Genomic DNA, 23,930 nt, shown 5'->3' on the forward strand with positions numbered 1-23,930 from the left:
TTGAAGATGTAGTGGCATAACGGACAAGAGCTCGTTATTCCTATCGTTCCTTCATTAATAAAGGCTAAGGTAAAAAGCTAGTTTGAATAGTAGCATTCCCTAGATCATCAAAATTATAAGTTCAATATTTCATAAACAACTCACTGAAATTTTCTATTCTTTCACTTACTGAATATACCTCGATTCAAGTCTTAATAGTCCAATATTTTTCCTAAAATTCCCTATTTTTAGGTTATGGGAATTATGCTTATGCAGTTACAACACACCAGTTTGTCGAGTTGTTACTTATTTGCATTATATCACAGGATTAGTAAGGAAGCAATTATGCCAGGTAACTTCACAGAAAACGCAATGTGTATAGACATGCAGCAAACTAACAGACCTAAACTACCGCCGCTGGAGTGAGCATGGTGAGGTACGTCGGCTACACACACATCTGAGCTTGTCACAGTCTGAGCACAACCATTTCTCAAGCTGTCAACAGAACAACACGAAAACTAACCACTGCAACTACTGTAATATCCACTTTACATTATTCATGTAAAAACAAACAACTCTTACAATGGGCACTGCTTACCTCTCATTAACTTATGTAAATGTGGCCAGGACAGATGAAATAGAAATATTGTTCATATTAAGTGAAAGTTCCAGTAACATTCTCTGTCCTGGACTAAGTAGTAATTCTTCTACAGTGTCTCTCACAATGTAAAGTGGCATTTACAAATGAAAAGCTATCTACAGAAACTTTGCAATCACACATAAATATTTCTACTAAATGCAGACAAATCCACTACGTTTTAAAATTACACAGCAAATTGGTAAGTGCCATTAACACTTTCAATATAAACAGGAAAAGAGATGGTTATTGGTAAATCAATAAGAAAACAAGATTTATCTAGTAAATGCATGCTGTTTTTCCATTCTCTCCCCTTGCATCCTACCCATATTTCTCCCTTACATAGTCTACATCATCATGCATCTTGAAAAAATACACATTTTGGAAAAATTAGAACATGCAACAAAGGCTGGCAAAATCCTCTCACAATTAACTATTTTTCAATTAGGAGTGAATGTCAAGCTAATAACACCAATATGTCTGCATGTGCTGCTGACCAACAAGTTGTACAACTAATAACAAACCAAAAAAAGAAAATAAATATCACCTGTTCTGCAACTATCATTTGTTCCCAGCAACCCAGTTTGCAAGTCCTTAGACCAGCTTCAGGCAATAACCAAATGTTGCAAACCCCAGATAAAATGATGTGTGGCCTTTTTTACACAATCTTTCCTTAGTAAGAAATATGTATCTGTATCACTAATATTTATGTAAGTAAATTTATCTGTGCTTGTGACCTTTAGTTATCACTTCATCACCACATACAACGCAAAAAAACTGATTTGTAAATCAATAATAGCTGCAGAACACCATGGAAGTATTTCCTTTGTTTGTTGTTTATGTGACGTTCTGTCAAGTATGAACAGAGAATTAAGTCATACAGCACTGAAATTTGGGCTTCAGCATTGGTGGTCAACATCAATACTTAAGACAGATCTCTAAGTTCAATAACAGCAAGTAAAAAGATAAAACATTTCTATAAACTCAATGTGATGTTTCGCATGAGGGGGGGGGGGGGGGGGGGGCTTCTAAATTTTAAGAGCTGGGGGAATCGGGGATTGGACAGAACAGAAGCTCCAAACAAATGGGAAATGGTTGGATGATAAAGCAAAGAAAGCAAATCAGGGAAAATTATCACTTTTTTCAATTTGTTAAACTTTTATGACTTCCATAAAGACTTGCTATTCAGTACCTCCTTTCATTTATACACATATAACTGTATTATCTTCCACACACTCAAAGCCCTACCTTTCTCTTACTGTTACCAACAGTCTTTTCTTGTCACAATAACAGTCTTCATGCCTAACTTAAAATATTCTACATATTTTGTCGTTTTCTATTTCCAAGAGAGTTACCTTCAGATATAGTCTCACATTCTAAATAAAATATCCATATCAATAATTATTATAACTCTCAGGTTTATGCAAGGAATCCAAACTGAAGTTGTGCCATTACTCTAGTTCCTCCAAATCAATAACATACTGTGAATGTAGCTGCCTTTTACAAGTAAAAAAAAAGAACCACAGAAATTATGATGTAATGAAGAGTTATTGTTTGAACAGTACTGAAACACAGATGTATGCCATCGATAACTAGAAAACACAACTACATTTATTGTAAGACTTACTGCACTGTATCTATGGCATAGCAATTGAGAAATTCACGTACAGTCAGGTGAATGTACAGCTGACATAATGATGAATCCTTGTTTTTTTATACAAACATGTTAAGCCAATAGATGTGTGCTTCAACTTTGCCGAACATAATTTTGAAATTTCCTCCTTCAAGTACTTTTGATCCTGAGCAAACAGATATGCACATAGCTTCTTCACCAGCAGAACACCATTCAGGGGATATAATGAAATCTTTCTTATGAGATATGTACACTCTCAACACTATACTGTGGATTTTTGTGCTACCATTCCTTCAGATCAAATCTCACTCAAGAAACGATAACACACCAAATCTGCAAATACATTCACCCTATAATAAAAGATCTTCACAGCTGGCACAAGGTTTGTATGAACTTCTGCTTTTTCTGAGTATGCATCTAATGCTTTATGAATATTATGAAACCTCATTATTAGCTGTAACAGTAAGGTATATTGTCAAAATTATATTGCTGCTATGCTTCTGTATATGGCTATATGAATTTGTCTCTGTTGATCCATCATGGACAAGGGACAACGGCTGGTTAAGTAATTGTCGGTATCAATGGTATTCTCCAACAGCCATGTAACTGAGATGTCATTTTATTTTATTTTGAAGGCTGCCAGTTTCAGTATTCCACTATGCCATCTTCAGGCCCCTACATAACAAAAGATTGTACATGTAGCGTATATCAGGGTGAACAAGGCAAGATTACATAAAGTACAGGGTAATCATGAAAGTACTTCAAGCTACAAAGTGAAAGTAATGGCATTCAACCAAATCACTGTGTAATCTATGAAGTACAATAATATGTATATTTATGGCCTTCATAGATTAGTGTGTGACATTTTACTTTAAATGAAGGTATGTCCTTATATATGCTAGGGGTTTCCTTATCTGTAAGATTTATACAAGATTTTATACTTATAATAATCATCTTTGTTTTAGTGGAACTTCCGATTGTGCACTGTCTAGTTCTTATCTTTATAATGTTTTTGCATGTTGTCTCATAAATCAGAAGTGTTAAATAGCTTTATGACTAACAAATGTGTACACATGTTTTAGACTATTGTGCTGGATGTGCACAGTGATTTGGTTTAACACCATTACTTTCATTTTGTTGCTTTAAGCACTTTTATGAACACCTTTCACTTTCTGTAAGCTTGCCTTGTACAGCCTGATATACACTACTTCTATACGGTTTTTACTATGCAGGGACCTGAAGATGGCGTAGTGGAATGAAAAAACTTGTAGCCTTCAAAATAAAATAAAACAACATCTCAGTTACATGGTTGTTGGAGTATTTCACTGATACTGACAAATATGAATTTGTTGATTCTAAGCAAGATCCTACATATCTTTCTCAGAAATAAGTCAGATATGTTCAAAGATGCAGCTTGTAGGAGGGAGTTGAAGACCTTACAAGAAATTTACATATGTATGCTGGAATATTAAAATGGTGCTAAAGAGAGGAAAATGGTTCAAGTGAATTCATTACTTTGGAATTTGTTCTTTACCATTGCATACAAACTTTCCTTCACCATAACTTTCATGAAGATCTATCCAATACAATTACTTTCTGCAGTTCGCAATACCTACAATGGCGTAATAGTATAGAGTAAACTGTGTGTTACAAAATCATAAAAAGAGAAAGGGAGAAGATATTTTCCAGAGTTGAAAGATACAGAATCAACGAGAGGGAAGTTGTAAGATTATATGTAGAACACTTGTTTCATTACAGACTGAGAAACACTGATGGAAAAACACAAGCATGTGGTCTTATGAAATAAATGTATTCTACAATCATTAAATCTAAATACAAGACAATGAAACTAATTGTGAGTTTTTGTGATCAGACCTCCACAAAGTACATGTCCTTGCATTCTGTTTTCTCAAGTAATGAAGTCTTGTGTAACAACATGCCAATGATTTAACATTAGAGTAAGCTTTTGTTTAATAAACACACAAATTTAAAGATGGTGCAGCAAAATTACAAGCACCTGAGGTCCATAGTAGTACTGTATCCGTAACAGTATTCAAATTATAAAGTTAATAGCTCAATTTTCAAAATTTTTATCAATAGTGCTCCAATCTGTATACTGTGACTATTTTTATTTGCACAAAATTAAGACAGCAAATCACTTCTTTTTCTACTATCTTGGAAAACAGCTAGCAAAGAGCTTACCACTAAACAAAGTCCATTTTCTCATTAATTAATCCATGTCAAATGCTTCTACAAACGCAAGAAGGAGAAAGACAGCAGGTACTACGACAATATAAGTTAGCAACACACTGAAGTGCCACATCACTTTATCTTACTACTAGTAAATCACTTCTTTCACGATTTATGCTGACTGTATGCATCAATACTAAGTACACAACTTCCACTGATCACACAAAAAACATCATACAAATGTAATGTTCTATAAAAGAGGATTATGGCCAATACACTAGTTCCAGATAGAGAACTTTACCTCTGATTAACATCTATTTTTTATAAAAACTACTCCAAATTTTATGGTAGGTCATTAAAACAAAGACAAACTCACGCCAATATTGCGAAGCAGGTCATGGACCATGTTCATTCCAAGTATCCTATTGGAAGGTGCGAGTGGTGTTACGGTTGTTTGATTTCCAACAGTCTGAGCCACTGTAAAACAAACAAACAAAAGATTAGTATTTATCCATTTTGGTGGGATTATTTCCAGTGACGAATTCCGGATATAAAAAGGCATGATATTCATTTCTCAACTAATCAGTTAAACAAAAGAGTCTTTTCAGTTGAAAAATTCAGAGTTTGAATGAAAGAAGAAGAGATCGAGTACAAATCCAGACTGAGAATATATGGAGAAGGAAACTGTCTACGTCTTTTTCAAAGTGACCCTTTTGGCATTTGCCTTAAGTGGAAAATTTAAATCTGGATGACCACAGCGAATTTGAACCATCGTCCTTCTCCATGTGAATCCAGTGCCATCTCACTTAGTTATAGGATTAAAACATAATATAATGTTTTTCATAACATTCAAAATACACATAGCTGTATGATTAGGTGCTAATGTGTGTCATTTTAATGCTGGTAATGTATATCCTATGGCTAAAGGTGTATCAATATAGAGTAATGGCAATCTTCAAATCCCTTTATTCTTATTCTGTTTAACTGTCCACTGTCCTCACAAGACACATACCCGTGTAACAACTTACTTTAGATTCGTCCTCAAATTGAGCTTACTCTGTCATTTATTCCACTACGTTTGTGCAATAATGAGATTCGTTGTATCACAGCCACTTTAGCTGTTCTTGGTGTTGTCTATAAACAGTTTTGTAATATTACATCTATTCTCATCAAGATAACTTTGAAGGGCAAATGTTTTATTTTACCTAAAAAAATTCATGTCAATGTAATGCCAACCTCTTTTTGAAAAAAATATATCTTAGAAGATGGCAAAATTGTTCCACTTAACCAATGTAGGAACAATATAGATACTAAACAGTTTAAATATATTCATAACACAAACACAGTCAACCAATTATACAATAAATTGGGAATATTCAAAAACTAGTGAAGTGGTGGAGCCGGCCAGTGTGGCCGTGCGGTTCTAGGCGCTTCAGTCTGGAACCGCGTGACCGCTACGGTCGCAGGTTCGAATCCTGCCTCGGGCATGGATGTGTGTGATGTCCTTAGGTTAGTTAGGTTTAAGTAGTTCTAAGTTCTAGGGGACTGATGACCAGATTGCAGCAAAAGCAATATGAAACTATTTACAGTTCCAACTAAAATTCTAACAAACAAGTTAACCTTTGCATGCTGTTTGCCAAAACTGAAAAAAAAAAAAAACGAAATCTGGATACTAGAAAGGAAAGATGGAAATATTACACAGTAACAGTAACGGCATTTCACTGAGATGATTAAAACTCAAATATGGAAGCAAGTGTGTGTGTGTGTGTGTGTGTGTGTGTGTGTGTGTGTGTGTGTGTGTGTGCGCGCATTTTACATACAATATCTGTCAATAATTTTATGGTACTTGTTAATGACTGCATTTTCTCTCTGTATACATACAAAGATACTCTCGTTTTTAATTGGACAATAATGTTACATTTTTACATTGTCAAAGATTTGCTACACACATCAAATGCGCAGAGATGTCTTGCCACTGACAACAACATGGCATATGAAATAAGCTATATCGACAATACAAGAACTCCTTTTTAACTTCAGTTTCCAGTCTGCTACTGTAAAATGCTCTCTTTGCTCTTCTAGAAGATGTAACAGTTGTGGAATGCACAAACAAAGTAATCACACTTTCAATTTTATAGCATATCATTTAAGAAGGATGAAAATGATAACAGTGTAATGGACTGAATTTATTAAATATACCTTCTGAAGACAGAGCAAAAGCAACAAAAAAAAAAGTTCATTTTAAAGCTAAATACACGTCACAAAAACCTTCATTTTCATAACAATGTACATAATCACAGGTTGCTGCACTGTTTGGGCAGCCCACAAACTCAACATCAACACACTGCGATTCTCTCTCCTTCAGCCATCATCAGACATAATTAACATCCACTTTTATGTCCCTATAAACATTCCACACACCCACTCATACAGCACCCCCCCCCCCCCCCCTACCACACACGTAGAGAGAGAGAGAGAGAGAGAGAGAGAGAGAGAGAGAGAGAGAGAGAGAGAGAGAGAGAGAGGGGGGGGGGGGGGGATTGTCCTTTAGCAATTGTTTTCTTTGGAGTTATTAGACATTTCATGAGCATGAAGACATCTAGCACACCACAACATGGCCATTTCAGCTAAGAAACACAGTGTTATCTCATGATCACTTTACCAGTTGTACCAATTACACCAAATACAACGTTCAATGGCTGGAGCAATGGCACATTAGTTCAAAATGTTGAACAGGGCTGATATGGGTGCTGGATAAATATTTAATAGTCACCAGACGTAATGCAACTGCTTTATTGACATGTTTTGAAAACACTCATCATCAGAATATCTGGAAAGGTTACAAAAATCAGTAGCAGCACAGTACAGTAGCTAAAAGACAAATAAGAAAACAGACTAAAGATTGCATGGATAGTGTAGACCAGACTTGGACAGATTGATCAAAACAGAAACACAATAATTATGCTTCGATACCATGTATGTTTGATAATTTATGTAAGCTGGAGCATGTTCACACTTTCAAAAGTTTTGAGCTTTTACACCTCCTCTGTCTTCCATTTCATGATAACCGACTGTGCTAAGTGATTGTTCACCATCAACAATAACAGCCTTATATCCAATAGCTACCAAGTAACAGTCAGTATGTTGGTCCCACAATGAAGTTCCTGGCATACAACAGTCCATATACAGACAAATCTTGAACACTGAAAATGTTCTTGTTGTCGTTGCTGCTGCGGCTGCTGCTGTCGTCATTGCTGTTGCTATTTTGTCTTCATTGTCAACAGTCAGAAGACTGGTTTGACACAGCACTGCACACTGGTGCAAACCTCTTCATCTCTGCGTAACTACTGCTACATCCATCCACTTGAAACTACTACTGTATTCAAGCCTTGATCTCCCTCTACAATTTTCACCACCCATCCTTCCTTCCGTTATCAAATTGAGAATTCCTTGATGCCTCAGGATGTGTCCTACCAATTGGTCCCTCCTTCTTTTAGGCAATTTGAGCCATAAACTTCATTTCAGCCTCACCTCATTAGTTGTGTGTTCTACTTAGCTACTCTTGAGCATTCTTTTGTAGCACCACATTTAAAAATGTTTCAGAAAAGCTTTTTGTGCAATTCCCACTCTGCTTTTTACACCTCTAACTCAGATGTCAATTATTTCATTGTCCAAATAGCATAACTCAACTACTGTTTACCATCTCAATTCCTGTCCAAATTCCCTCAGCCTTGCTAGATTTAGTTAAGGCTACACTCCTGGTTGTGTCACAAAGTATTACAATGTCATCAGCGAACCTTAAGACTTTTACCTATTCTCCCTAAACTTGAAATCCTTTTCTCCTTGGTTTCCTCATTTACTGCTTCCTCAATGTGCAGGTGAACAACACCAGGGATAGGCTACAAACCTCACTCCCTTCTCAACTACTGCTCCCTTTCATTTTCTTTGACTCCCATAAATGCAGTCTGGTTTCCTAATAAGTTGCAGATAACCTTTTCCTCCCTATACCTTCAGAATATCAGTTTTGTACATTCAGCATTGTCAAAAGCTCTTTCAAAGTTTATAAATGCTATAGACATAGGTCTGCCTTTCATCAGTCTACATTCCATGATAAGTCATAGGGCCAGCACTGTCTCAAGCAGTCCTACATTTCTCCAGAGCTGAAGTCAGCTTCTACCTGTTTTTTCCATTCTTCTGTAAATAATCCGAGTCAGTATTCTGACTTATTAAAATGATGGTTTGGCAGTATTCACACCTGACAGCACCTGCCTTCTTTGGAATTGGAATCATGTTCTTCTTACCGTCTCAGGGTATTTTGCCTGTCTCATACATCCTGTACATCAGGTGTTTTTAACCCAGTTACCTTTTGTAACTTGGAGCACCTCCTAAATGGTATAAACAGTGGGTGTACTGCTGGGATGACTTGGCACATTAGGGGCCTATGTTGCGTGCTGGGTAGAGAGATGCAAAAAGATATCACACACTCCTGTCATATGGCTGCACTCACAACAAACAGTGTTATCCAGATTGTATCCACAATTCCACAGACCACTATTAAAAGAAGTGGGAAGTTTGCTGTTATGTATTAAGGACAGTTGGCTTGATTCTGCTCACATAATTACAGCTTCACCATCTTCATTGTCTTCACTATATCCCCATAGCCAGCTACAGCTACTGAAAAAACTGACAATAACATCAATATTTTCAGGCCATGCTGAAGCCCAGTTAGGAAGGTAGATAGGAACACACTGAGATTTATAGATAGATGTTATGACACAGTGTGACAGTTCAACAAATAAGAGTTCTAAATCATTGTTTGTGGTGATAGCAGACATTATATTTTGTTCAAAAGGACTGCCACACTTCTCACAAGTCTTTTTAGCTACCAAGTGCATTCCTGGTAGTTTTGGCTGCGCCATGCAGAGAGGCCATGCAGTTTGAGGTGCTATGTCACGGATTGCGCTTCCCCTCCCGCCAGAGGTTCGAGTCCTCCCTTGTGTGTGTGTGTGTGTGTGTGTGTGTGTGTGTGTGTGTGACTGGTGACCTCAGCAGTTTGGTCCCTTAGGAATTTACACACATTTGAACTTTTGGTTGCCTTTGGTTGCTACTCCCGTATGTTTCTTGAAAACAGAGAACATTACACTTTCGTGTTTGACACTGTGCTTTACAATTATCACCTAGAACAATGACAAATCCCAAAAATATGGAGGAAGGCTAAGTTGTAGCAATACTAAAACCTGGTAAGAGCCAATGAATTTTAGACCAATCACTTTCCTATTTCGTCTGTATAAAATTTTGGAAAGAATGCTTCTGAATTACATAACACTAGTCATCAAACCTCTCCTAATTCCACAGCAAGCTGGATTCAGCCCAAAGTAAAAATGTTGTGCACAGACTCTTCATAGTGACAAGGAATGGGTTTCATCATGGTGATATTGCTGGAAGGGGTTTTGCTGATCTCTCTTTGGTGTATGACACTGTACATTATCGCTGAAAATATAATGTTAGTGGATAGATAAACAATCGCACCAAGTGGCAACAGGAGCAAGCATATATAAAGGCAATGAAATTTGCAAGTTTTCAGAGCCAGTGGGTCCTTCTTGTGGCGAAGGGTCGAAGGGGAAGGAAGAGGGCTGAAGGAAAAGGACTGGCTAAGTTTAGGAAATGGAGAGAATTCAGAAAAGTCGCCCAGAACCCAGAGTCAAGGGGATTTACCAGACAGGACGAGAAGGAAACAACTACACTGGACGAGATTTGAAAACCTGAGGTGGAAGATAGGGTAATATGCAAGACAGAGATTTACTGCTCACAAACAGATTTCTTGTGCCATATCCCCACACACACCCCCTATCCTCCCACCAACCCCTTTGTCACTCAACACTACCCGACACTGGAACAACTAAACCACATCTTTCGCCATGGCTTCATTTACCTAACATAACTCCCCGAAATGAGGGACATCCCACCCAAGGTCTCTCCCTTAAGTGATGCCCATTGGACATTCAACTTCCAAACATCTAGTCCATCCCTAAGCCACTCCCAAACCCAACCTCAAGCAAAAGTCCAGTCCTGTCATAGGTTTATCCTACCCATTAGAGATCATACAGCCTGTGAAAACAGTCATGTGCAGTTACTGCACAGCTGTTTATATTGGCATGATTTTCCACCAGGATGGATGGCCACTGTCAAACTGTGCACAGCACAGTGGACCACCTTGTGGTGCAATATGTAGCTGAACATAACATGCTTGATTTCAACGGCTGCTTCACAACTGAGGTCACTAGTTCCCCCATATCACCAGCTTTTCTGACTGCACAGGTGGAAGTAATCCTGACAAACCATTCTCCGCTCCTGAAATCATCCTGGCGTCAACCTACAGTAACCTACTGTCCCCACACCCTCCAAAAAACAGTTTCCATCCCCTCCTCCTAATTCACATCCCTCACCCTCACTGTACACCACACTCTGCTGATACATCTGCCAGTCTGCTCCTCTTCTTTTCCATCCCCCCCCCCCCCTCCCCCAACCCCTACAGCCTTCTGATGCTGTGCCTGGCAGCCTTTTGTCCAGACATGATCTAGTCCTCACGTGATCTGCCATGCAATGCTGACTTCTCTTAAACCCTGATATCCCTCCCCCTTCCCCATCCAACTCTGGATTGCTGCTTTTATTCGACACAGCACAGTTGCATTCTGGCCAGAGCAGCCATAGATAGCAATCATGTGCGCATGTGGTGTGCTTGTTTGTGTATTTTCTCCTTTTTAAAGGAGAGTCTGGCTGAAATGTGTAACAATCTTTTCATCATGCCTATCTGCAACTCAACATTTCAGCTTTACGGTAAGTTGCAAATACCCTTTCATAATGCTGTTTACTGAAAAGCGACATCGATTTGCATTTACAAGCAAACAATCAATGTTCCTTAAATTCAAGAGACATTAGTATCCTGTCAGTTGCAAAGCACTGAAACTGAACAATACATCGCAGTCTTGGCCACTAAATTAAGTACCAGTAATCTAGTCAATAATAGCTGAAAAGATTTCAGGACAGATGGAGGAGGTGGGAGTCTTGAAATGAGCAATGGACACTATTTACTGAGTATCTCAAAGTTACCAAAGAATAGATTCTTTTCACACCACTGAGTAAGTGTGTTAGTGAATGAATACGAAGATTATTAACAAATAAGGAACACCTCACTTTTCAGAGCAATCAACACCTTATACAATTTAAAGTCCAACATTTTCTAGAAGTACATATGGAATCATAACCCTGTTGATTGTTTACATTTTGAGAGTTCTGCTGCACTCTCCCTTCTTTTTAACAGTGAAGAAATACTCTCAAGTGCATGTAGGAGCCCTGGTATCATCTACACTACTTTGTTGCTCTGTCACATCCAATCAACTCACTGAAGGAAGTTTCAACTATGTATAATGACCCATTCAACACAATTCCATGCCAACTGTGAAAAGTCATGGGCTCCACAAAGCATATTCAATGTGGCAACAACTATTCTCAGATGGTGCTTGGATACTACTAATTATGCTGTGTGTGTGTGTGTGTGTGTGTGTGTGTGTGTGTGTGTGTGTGTGTGTGTGTGTGTGTAAAACAAAAAGCTGCAATGAAAATGATGTGATAATGCTGTCTTCATGAATCATAATTATGACACAGCAAAATGGCTGATGTCACCTTGTTGTGTATTCCACTTTAGTATGTGTCTGTAAAGCACTACTGAGAAGTGACTGCTAATAGGAAATAATTGACAGGTTTAAGCAGAATGTTTGTAACTATACAGTAAAATTTCATTTTTGGTCTTTTAAAAGTACTAAGACATTTTTCAATTGTACATCCAGAGCTGTGTTTCACACAATGAAGGTACAAAATGTACTGCAACATTATGAGATGAATTCGGTATCGCATAAAACCAGCTAGTATGCTGTGATTCAAGTGATTTTACTAAAGGTGAGCACAGAGTCACTAATGGGTTTTCAAGGGAGAACTTTGACACTTGGTCTTCCCAGTTACTATCAAAATATTTTTGCTAAATTCTGCACTAGGGTAGCTGGTAATACTTGCTGTTCTGGTAGAAGAATGTGTGTCTGGATTTTACTTGAAAATAACATTTACCTGGCTGTGTATTGCTGCTAATGAAACCTGAGTTGGAACATCACGATAGGGTCTCTTTCCTGACAGGAGGAGGAGGAGGAGGAGGAGGAGGGGGGGACACTTCGTTTTGAACAGCACCACAGGTGAATGTCAGAAGGAGATTCTGCTGTATATTTGATACTTAACTCACAAGCCAGTTTCAAAATAGTCATTCACATTAAAGGCATCAAAACGGTTCTTGCAGGTTCAAATATGAATTACACTGTACCTTCTAAAGATTATTTTGACCCTCTTTAATCAGGAACAGAAATGGTTGATTTCACCATTGCGAACGCTTCCAAAAAGCATACAATTTAACAGTTTTCAATGACCAATGACACGATCACATCATAGCGAGGGCACAACTGCAAGGCACAAGAGGCAGGGTTTGATGATGCTGAAATACACCAAACTGATCTGCATGGTGAGGTGTGGGAACTGCCATCCAAACTATAGCTTGTTAGACTAAGATTTGTTAATCTTTTCCCACTTACAGCACTCACTGTTTAGCTTGCTTTTCCAACCACCACACAACATGTACCCATTGTCTTTAATAAATTATAGCCACTGATATGTAGTTCTAGTGCCTTGGATAATGAGAGCCTACTGGTTGGTGTAACGTAAGTTTCACACTTTAAGCTTAAACCCTTTCATCAAGTTATGTTCTGCCAGCAGGAGATTTCTGCTTTCTGTTCTGAGTATACTCAGCAAATCTGACTTGTGATTACCAACACACTCCCAAAGCACACAGGGTGATCCAAGAGGAATGGTCTATATTCAGTGAGATAACAGGAACAATCATTTGAAGCAAAAAAGTCTAGGAAACAGACTCTGAAATGGGTACCTTAAAAGTTGTGAGCACCGCTTCATCTTTGATGTGGTGAACGACATCTCTTCTACCTAAAAAGTGCTCATAGCTCTTTGGGTATGCATTTTAGAGCCCTTGTTTACTAAGATTTTGAATGATTGTTCCTGCCGTGAGCCCTTGTTTACCAAGACTTTAAATGATCTCTGATTATTGGCTATTCCTCCTGTTATACCCTATATTGTAAACTTCTGCAACTCAGGGCCCTGGTTGTCCCATGTAGGCTGTAATATTACCATCACTGTTTTTTTGGCAATTGATACATTAGCTAAATTCCGCACCTGACAAAGAGCTGCTGCAAGTTGTGCTGCCAACAACTGGAGGGGCAAAATTTGTTTGTGATTATATATAAGTTGAGCAAGAATCTGTGTGCATATGCTGTAAACATAGACTTTATTTCACGCCATATATAGCCGCTTGGCCTAAACACACTTTTCAGATATTTCATTTCACAATGCAGATGTTTGTCCATCAGAATTTTCGATATAGCTCTCTTTTATGTAGGTTGATGAAATCTATTTGTTAAGGGACACACAAGTGTGTGTGTGTGTGTGTGTGTGTGTGTGTACACACAATATGCCCAAGCAAGGCATTTATATAGCACAGCCAAAAAAACATTCAAACTTCAGAAGTATTTTACGCAAAGATATTGTTCTAATAGAATTCACAGCCACATCATAATCATAAATGCTGCCTGCCGTACAGTTACTCATTTCAGACCTAATATAAAGTTCTTATGAAGCCAGTAAAATTTCTGGTACACTACACAACTTCATGACAACTGTACATTCTTTGTAAAGGATTTTTTGTAGGAATAAAGATTTATTTTCATATTTTTAATTCTCTGTAACTGCCAAACAGCCTTTGATGTAAGTTTATAGACATTTAAGTCTAGGGTAAGTGAGCAAATTGTTTATATATAAACAAAGATGATGTGACTTACCAAACAAAAGCGCTGGCAGGTCGATAGACACACAAACAAACACAGGTCTATCGACCTGCCAGCGCTTTTGTTTGGTAAGTCACATCATCTTTGTTGTTAGATATATTTTTCCCACGTGGAATGTTTCCCTCTAATATATATATATGTCTGCTTGTGTCTGTGTATGTGCGGATGGATATGTGTGTGTGTGTGTGTGTGTGTGTGTGTGTGTGTGTGTGTGCGAGTGTACACCTGTCCTTTTTTTCCCCTAAGGGAAGTCTTTCCGCTCCCGGGATTGGAATGACTCCTTACCCTCCCCCTTAAAACCCACATCCTTTCATTTTTCCCTCTCCTTCCCTCTTTCCTGACGAAGCAACTGCCAGTTGCGAAAGCTCGTAATTCTGTGTGTGTGTTTGTGTGTTTTGTTCATGTGCCTGTCTGCCGGCGCTTTCCCGCTTGGTAAGTCTTGGAATCTTTGTTTTTAATATATTTTTCCCATGTGGAAGTTTCTTTCTGTTATATATATATATATATATATATATATATATACACACACACACACACACACACACACACACAAAACTAAAGTAAAACTTAGCCCTCTGCATCTCGAGCAAGTATAACACACATTAAAATACCACCAGTCAGTCACTTGTGCAGAACCAAGTTAACCAGACATTCTACATTTGCTGGTTGCATATTATCACAAACCTATTATCTGTAAAACACTTATCACCAATTTCCAGCAGTACATTTTACGTAAGTTCATGAGTCGAAACTTAACTATTAGATGAGAATTCAAGTATGCATTTCACCTGGCTAATCCTGCCTTCATGCTGAGGTTTATTTAGGTTTGCAATAGCCTTCAATTATAACACTACAGTGTAGATGTTGCTTCTCTATGGCATAATTTTTCAGAACCACTTGAAAATGGTGTACTATAAAGCTCAAAACCAGTAGTGGACTCAAAATTTCTCAACAGCAACTGGAGTAGTTTTTCACTAACTTACATTAACTGATAACACTGAATGCTTATAAGACAACTCCTGCGAGGGGGGGGGGGGGGGACAACACCGATAGATTCATATTAGACTGTCCTTCGTTTGTTTCCTCCACTAAATATAAAAGAAAATATAACTCTGGTTCAATCTTAAATTGAATATGTTCCAGTTATTCCTGTGCAATGTGCAAGAGTAGTGCTTTGATTTGTCAGCTAGTTCCAAGCTGATACCTGCCTCCTTTTGGTAAACTAACAGGCAGGCCAACTCATTCGACACACTATCTGTCTATCTTTCATCTCATTTATTCTCTCTAATTTCTGTCCAAAACAAAGTAATCTATCACACAATACTAATTTCAGTTCAAAAACACACTGATTCTTTTTGCCTAAGCTTCCCCAAATCACAACCATGAGTATGATTAATACTATCAGTGAAAGCTGACCTCCCCTATTCATTTTCAGTTGCTAGCAGTTTATTTAGAGCAAAAGAAACGATAAGATTTTAGTTTTTTCAGCTGCTACTATACCAACCAACATGCAATAATTTAATTACTGCATCAAAAATTCTGTTCCTTCTCCTGTCCAAGGATTATTTTATTCAAAAGGGTAAATTTTCATGATTACTAAGTGGTGGAAGTCACAGTACAATTATTTATCATTGCTAATTCTTTAATTGCCAGAGATAGCTGTCCAATTTTTTAATTCATTACTTAATAATGAAAGGTACTCTGATACAAAACAGACTATGAGGACTGTCCACCACTCAACTTTAGCAAAGAGGCAGGAACACCACCTTGCTGAACAGCCAAAGTAAGTAATTTTTCTGTGGAACTAGGATAGGTAAGAAAGTGGGAAGAGACAGCATATGAAGGAGAGTGACAAGAGCTGGAAAGAGGGAGACCTCCATAAAAACATTCCACTAAGCAAAAAAGCATGATGAAATGAGAATTAAAAAGTTAAAGGGTTTGAGAGGCCCAAAAGCAACAAGACAGATGGAGGAAAGAGGGAAAGGAAGGTCTGGAGCCTGGGAAACATGTTATGCCTTAACAGTAAGCTGTGTGCCAGTTCCACTGAGAGCCAAATGACATGGCAGTGTTCATGCATAACTCTACTTCTAAAACAATTCCTATCAACATTTTTGTACCGCTTCAAAGTGGTTAAAAAATGGCCATCGCGAAACCATCAAAGCTGCTATAAAGCATAGTTATTTACTTATTTACTAGTGGTATCAGTGAAGCAACCATTTTTAAGTTATTTACATATTAACAGAAATGTGTAAGAAACAAGGCATGGCAAAATAATTCACAATGAACTATTATACTTAGCAGATAAATATACCACTACATCAGGTTAAAGGAAGTCAAGTACCATACACAGTTATTATCAGTAGCAGCTTCTAAATGATATACATAGATAAACACAACATGCGTACCTTTCACTTATGTGGTCCATTTCCCTACTGTCATTACAGTAAACAAATTGACAGTCCACTGCATTGTCTCACCAAAGTTGTCTCAAACTGACAATTGAATCGGCAGGTGTTTGTTCTCATATGAGTGCAGTGATGCTGCTTACAAGTTACGGTAATAGAGCACGTACACACACACACACACACGCACACACGCACACACGCACGCACGCACTTTTGTCTCTGGGTGGCTAAGACCCAAATGCAACAGTCTGAGGTGTGCAATGATCTTTACTGGGGTGGGAAGTGGGGGTACAGAGGAGTCGTAGGGTGAGGAGGTGGAGGAACAGCATGGTAGGGGTTGGAGATGATGATAGTGCAGCACACAAGATTTTGTGGGGATGTGATAGGGACAGGATAGTGTGTTACTAGATGCAGCATCGGGAGGCTGTGCTGGGGATGGGGGTAACCGGGACAGGAGAGAAATATAGAAGGGAAAGTACTACGCAGGTGTGTACTGCTGTAGGTAGGTGTGTGTGTCTGTGGGGGGAGGGGAGGGGGGGGGCTGAAATAGGAAGCAAGTAGGGAAGTGTGGGTAGCCATGTGAAAGACAGACTACAGAAGGTCCTGGCCAGAGGGAGGGTGGGGGCAAAGCAACCCAGTACTAGGGCAACTGAATCACATTCTCCAACAGAATACCAACTACCTCTTGTCATGCCCTGAAACTACAACTATCCTCTCTTCCCTTGCCACAATAGAATGTCACCATGCACTGAACCTATTCAATATCCCCGACCATTCATACAACCGACATCTTCTCCCCCCCCCCCCCCCCCCAATTGCTCATATCCTAGCAATAAACTTAAGTGCAAGATCTGTCCCATACATCCTCTCACTACCACTTCCTCCAGTCCTATTATGGGCATCCTCTGCACAACCCCCACCTCACCCACTACCCTGCCCACTGCTCAACTCAGGGAAGATCACTGCCCACCTAAGATGCAATTGCAGTTGGACCTTAGGTGCCCAGAGGCAATGGTGGCCATGAGAGAGAGAGAGAGAGAGAGAGAGAGAGAGAGAGAGAGAGAGAGAGAGAGAGAGAGATCTGTAGCATAAGTCTGGTTGAGGACTTAGTATTAGGCATGTTCAATAAGAAATGTGACAATTCTTCACTGCCAACTTAAGTTGAAAAATGCAGAATTTGCTATGCGAAATTATGGAATACCTCTGTCTCATACCCTATAGATGAAGTTCCAATAGGTGGTAGCGCAACATATAGCCTTCCAAATGGCATCTGTAATAGACGTGCATTCCATTCAGATAGCTGTCTCTGAGTTCTTTTGGAAGAAAACCAGAGCATCAGAGGTATTCATAGGTGCTTGCAGAATGTCTACAGAGACCTGGCAGCAAACAAAAGTGGAATGAGTGGCTGGCAAGGCATCTGCCATCAACACAATAAGGTAATGCAAACCTGTTCGATACCCGGGGTGCCGGATGACCACATACAGCTGTGACTCCTCCAATGTTGCAACATGCGGACACACTCATTGAGGTGATCCATGATCGATGGATCACAATCAAACACCTTGCTACACAACCAGACACCTCTGTTGCCAGTGTTCAAAAACCTTCATTGGACTGTTCTTTCTCATCCACCGTAAAGACCACATCTAACACCTCCCAACTTGCATCTGTTTGGCCCAATGAAGGATGCACTCCATGGGAAGTAGTATGTGGATGACGAGTAGGTTATTGATGCAGCAAGACATTGGCTCCAGCGTCAACCAGTAGAGTGGCACTATGGCAGTATACAGGCTGCCCCAGTAATGTGGCACAAGGCCGTTGTACTCAATGTTTTAACATATTCAAAAATAGGTTCTATGGCCAAAAGGGTGGGAAATAAAATGGTGTACTGGAATTCTGAATAAAACCAACCTGCTTATAGAGAAACATCTGTTTGATTATTTATTGAATGCCCCTCATACAATATTGAAATGTTTTGAACTTTGCTGTATAATCTTGGTATTTTTTCATTATGTAAATAAAATTGTATACAATTTAATATTCTTTTTGGCACCACACGATTTCAGTCCAGTCTAGTTTTTAGAATGTACATTTTAAGGCTTGATGGTCCATGGGACTTTCTCTGTTTTAATAATTTTATTGGTTTTCCCCAATGACAGACACAGATATTGTAAGTTATGTATCTGCAATGAAGCTACAATGTAAATGGATAGTCTTTCTTTTTCATGCTGTTCATGAAGTGTACCCTGACCCGTGGTTATGGTGACTTTCCCAAAATCTACCCCTTTTCCTAGACCTCTCCAACCCTTTTCCTAGACCTCTCCAACCCTTTTCCTTCAATCCTTCTGCCAGGAGGAGGAGCCACTGGCTCTGAAAGCTTGCATAATTATAACCTGTTTTTGTGTGTGTGTTCTGCCACCACTTGACGAGTAGATTTTTTATTATCCAATTATGTTACATTGTCAAAAATTGATTGTTTTCATTGTTATATTAGTCCATCTTATGAAGCTACAATTGATTACCCTAACTAGTCAGTATATTTACAATTTGGCTTGCTTTTTAGGATGAGAAACAGTTCGTAGCAAAAGATGTTGATTCTGCTTATGCTGTTTAATGTCACATTCTCACTCACATCAGGAAATGCTGTTTGCTTGCACTTTTTGAAATATTTCATTTAGCACTGTTGATTCTAGCCCAATCCAATGCTGCTTTGTGGAAATATGCACTTCCCAAGTGAAACACAACACAAAATAGCATCAATACGGTTTGTTTTCATCTTTCTGATTAAATACAAGGGATAGGCAAAATAATATGAACAGTGGTAGTAATGGGATGGTTGCGTCTGACGGTCACCGCAGGTACGGCACGTATTGCACTGGACTGCGCGTGTTCAGTATGGACTAGGTATCATTGCAGGTGGCGTACGAGTAGTGCACACTTCGTATTTGCATTCAGAGGTGGTCAACATGCAATGAAAGACCTAACAGAGTTCGAAAGAGGGTAGACTGGGGGCCTGATTAGCTGGAGCATCAGTAACCTAGACAGCCAACTTACTGAATGTTTCAAAAGCAACTGTCCGTCAGTCATGACAACCTACACAAAACATGGAAAGACATAATCATATGAAAGTAATAGTGGACGCAAACCAAAATTAAATGACCGAGATCGTCTTACTCTAACACGAATTGTGTCAAAACAACACAAAACTAAGGCAGCTAAAGTGACTGCAGAGCTTAATAGCCTTCTTCGAGATCCCGTACCTATTGACACTGTCCGCCAAGAACTCCTTAAAGCGAATATTCACGGTCGAGCTGCTTTACCATTAGCGATGACAACAAAGACAAAGTAGTGTAAAAAATGGTGTCGGGACTATAAATCCTGGATGGTTGATCAGTGGAAACAAGTCATTGTTTTCATTATTTCCAACATCGGACTGGGTTTAGGTCTGGAGAACACCAAAAGAAGCCTACGGTCATGATTGCTTAATTCCAATGGTTAAGCATGGAGGAAGAAGCGTGATGGTATGGGCAGCCAGATCATGTATTCTGCTGGTTCCATCATTACCCTCAAAGGGCGTGTTACAGCCAACAATTATGTGAACATTTTAGGTGATCAGGTGCACCCCATGATTAAAATGTTGTTCCCAACAATGATGCCATATTTCAGGATGATGATATTCCTGGTCACAAGGCCAAGACAGTACAATCATGGTATGAGGAGCATGCAACTGAACTGCAGCATCTTTCCTGGCCAACACAGACCCCGGACTTTAACATTTTCGAACCCTTGTGGGTGGTACTGGAGTGCAGACTCAGTAGCCGATTTCCACATCCTCGTCATTACAGGAGTTACAAGAGGTTCTCATTGTAAAATTGCATAACATTCCACTGGAGACTATAAAATGATTATATGCCATTATTCCAAGAAGAATCACAGCTGTATTACGGGCAAATGGGGGCCCAACACCTTATTAATAAACCATTCCCAAGTAAGTACAGATGACCACATTATTTTGCCTATATCCTGTACATATTTTGTAGTGTTACCACATTAACTGTTAATTTTTCCTTTAAGCTAAAAATATTTTCTTCCACTGCGATTTGTCATTTGTTGGTAACAATACACAAAACACACAACATATTTAGCCATGCAAACAAACAATGGTGATCCTACACCATGTTGTGTTTCACACCAAGGAATAGTAAAGCAATGTGAAATTAGGCCAGAATTAACAGAGCCAAATGAAGGAATAACTCATAACTGTGCAAGCAGATTATGTTTCCTGATATCAGTGAAAACTGGGCATAAAATAAAGTAAGTAAAGTAACATCTTTTGCAATGAACTGTTTTTCGAAGTAGAAAGCATGCCAAGTTGTAAATGTCTCATTACAAACCACTGACAATGTTTTGTTTCAATTAAACTAAGTTTGTTTGGTGACAAAATTACGCATTTTCTTGTATATGCAAAGAGGCATTTAAAATGCCTTCAATAATTGTAAACAATGTAAGGAAAAGATAGAGTGCTACTTACCATAAAGATGAAGTGACGTTACAGACACACACGATTAACAGACATTTACATTTTTAATTTGTCTGTCTGCAACTACCACGTGTCATCTCCATGGTAATTAGTAAGCTATCTTTTCATTGCACTGTTTATATTCCAGCCTGGAGTCCATTGTTCAATACTTGTAAAACAGCTACTGGCAATATGGCCACATAAATTAAAAATTTAATAGGAAAATGTATAAGAAAATGAAAACATTTGTAAGTGACAGGTACTTAGGTTTGTGTGTGTATCTATGATGTATATACACACATATATTATATTTTTAATATCTTTACATACAGTATTTTAACTATTTTGTTTAGACACTGCAACTGATGATAATTATGTAATTGATGGCCAGGAAACTTCCTTTAAATTGAAGTAATGGTAAACATATCTGCTGTACACAACAGTCCACTGTAATTATTCTGACAAGTATTATTTCATACACATTTCCATTAATATGGCCGTGACCTGAAGATGAGTGCTTGTCCAAAACTGGCTGTCAAAAAATAAATAAATATGCACTACAGCAGCTTCTGGTGGTTGCATGTTGCCTTGCCTTCCCCCCCCCCCCCCCCCCCCCCCCACACACACACTACCTTTGACAAAATGGCAGCACAAGACTGATCTTGCACTTTCCCTGTTTTCAACAATTTGCTGGTTCAGCTTGATCTCCATCAATGTGTTAGATACTATGGCCCAGACCCTCTGCTAATCCTCAAAAACCGATATCCACAATTTGGCGATTCCAAGTGAACCACTGTCCACAATAACCATAATTCCACAACCTCATTTCCAAACATTCATAATTATCTCTATTTATTTATTATTCATGTACTTGATACTTCTTTGATCCTCTTCTTACTTTCTTTTTGGCCACTTATTTTTTCCTGTTTGCTGCTGTCCCAGTTTCCCCTGTGTATGCCAGTTCAATTATTCCCATCCTGCATTCATGTTCGATTTACGCTCCCTTCTATAATCTTCTTCTCCATCATATTCTCAACATACAGATGAATAGCAACTGTGGCTGTTTAATACTTAACCACTGATTATGTTCTCGGAATTCCATATGCACAATAAAATGAGGCTATCCACATAATTTAAATCCTTTGTCTGTTTACCTTCCCCTTCCTATTGGTAACATATACACATGACAAACAGTATGACTTCCTTTAAAATTCTTCACACTAACTACTCCTGTCTGCCCACATATTGGTGACACTTGCCTAATCCTTTTAACATTTTCTTCAAATTTCATTTCTTATTATTACAATTTCAATTATTACACTGCAGTTAATATCAGGGTTTTTTCAGTTTTCTACTTTTCTTTAATCTAAAGCCAATTCACATTTTCAGAATGGTATTCATTTGTGTATAACGGTGTGCCATTTGATGTGACAAACAATCAGATTACCACCTTCTTTCTCTACATCAGCACTGTCTTTGTGGACGCTGTGTTCTTTGAAATGTCACATAATGTGACTTAAATAAATAGAAAATAATAGATTGAGAGAAAACCAAAATAAAAAGCTTAGAAGAGAAACTTGGAGCTAAGCATATAAAAAATTGGCTCAAGCTTTATGCAGAAATGGCCATTACCAAGTTTATGTTTTAAATAATAACCTGGAGCTTTGACACTTTTACACCTGTAATGCCCACACACAAAACATGCTTCATTTCCAGCTAGGAGTTATGTCAAATTAATGTTATTCTGTCCACAAAAAATTTGATCCTTATGTAATTTCATATTTAGAAATCATGCAATCTAGGAGAAGCACAGTTCAACCATAATTAACACTACCACTACAGGGAAACACCCAGAAAGAAAGAAAGAAAACAAGTTGAAAGGAAGAATTCTGTATTTGTCAACAGAAAGCACCATGTACAAGCACATAAGTTACATGATTAAAAAGGCATATTACAGGATTTCATGAAATTTCTGTACAACCATCTAGCACTAATGTTTTGAACAAAACAATGAGAGGAAAACATGCTGATCCAAACAAAGAAACAACATACATTTCCATCTGTAATATTACACTGATATACAATAATCATAATTTTCTATACACATTAACTGTACAGTTTACGAATAGCTATATAGAATATAAAAACTTAATTTTTTCTCTCTCTTAACAATAGCAAATGCTGCTAAATCATAAGCTATTTTCATCATCATCATCATCATCACTAAAAACATTATAATCTACTATTACACTGTGCCAACATTACGCCACACAATGAGCAAATATGCTGACTAATGTCACTTTCCACTCATTAGCCTCTTAATTATATCTAATCATAAATGGACCTGACAAAATATCATCATACGCATACTGATATTTCATTTTACAGTGAGTATTCACCGTCAACAAAAAACTATTCCCAATGGCTCCATCTACAACTCACATATTCCTAATATATTTTGGAACTGGTAAACTACCAATTAAAGTTTATTTTCTGATTCTGTCAATTCAACTGTAGCATTTATTTCATTCTTAGAAATAATAACTTGCCCTGGATCATCAGTTGTAATTATGTTTTTCCTGATATAAAGGGGCCTTTGATTAAGAGTGATATC

General features: G+C 38.2%; 1 protein-coding gene across 7 annotated transcripts in view; it reads right to left on the reverse strand.

Moving 5' to 3' along the window:
- The window catches only part of LOC126335214 (nuclear distribution protein nudE-like 1), a 161,136-nt gene that overhangs the window by 20,977 nt on the left and 116,229 nt on the right, over positions 1-23,930 (reverse strand). For 5 of the 7 annotated variants that reach the window (XM_049998237.1, XM_049998241.1, XM_049998235.1 and 2 more), the window contains exon 7: positions 4,816-4,916. In XM_049998237.1, the coding sequence (XP_049854194.1) occupies positions 4,816-4,916 (101 nt within the window). Of the gene's footprint in view, positions 1-382; positions 475-4,815; positions 4,917-23,930 lie in introns of all 7 variants that reach the window. The other 2 variants (XM_049998239.1, XM_049998238.1) reach the window with 1 other exon arrangement.

The sequence above is a fragment of the Schistocerca gregaria genome, chromosome 2 (assembly GCF_023897955.1).
Source record: "Schistocerca gregaria isolate iqSchGreg1 chromosome 2, iqSchGreg1.2, whole genome shotgun sequence".
NCBI lineage: Eukaryota > Metazoa > Arthropoda > Insecta > Orthoptera > Acrididae > Schistocerca > Schistocerca gregaria.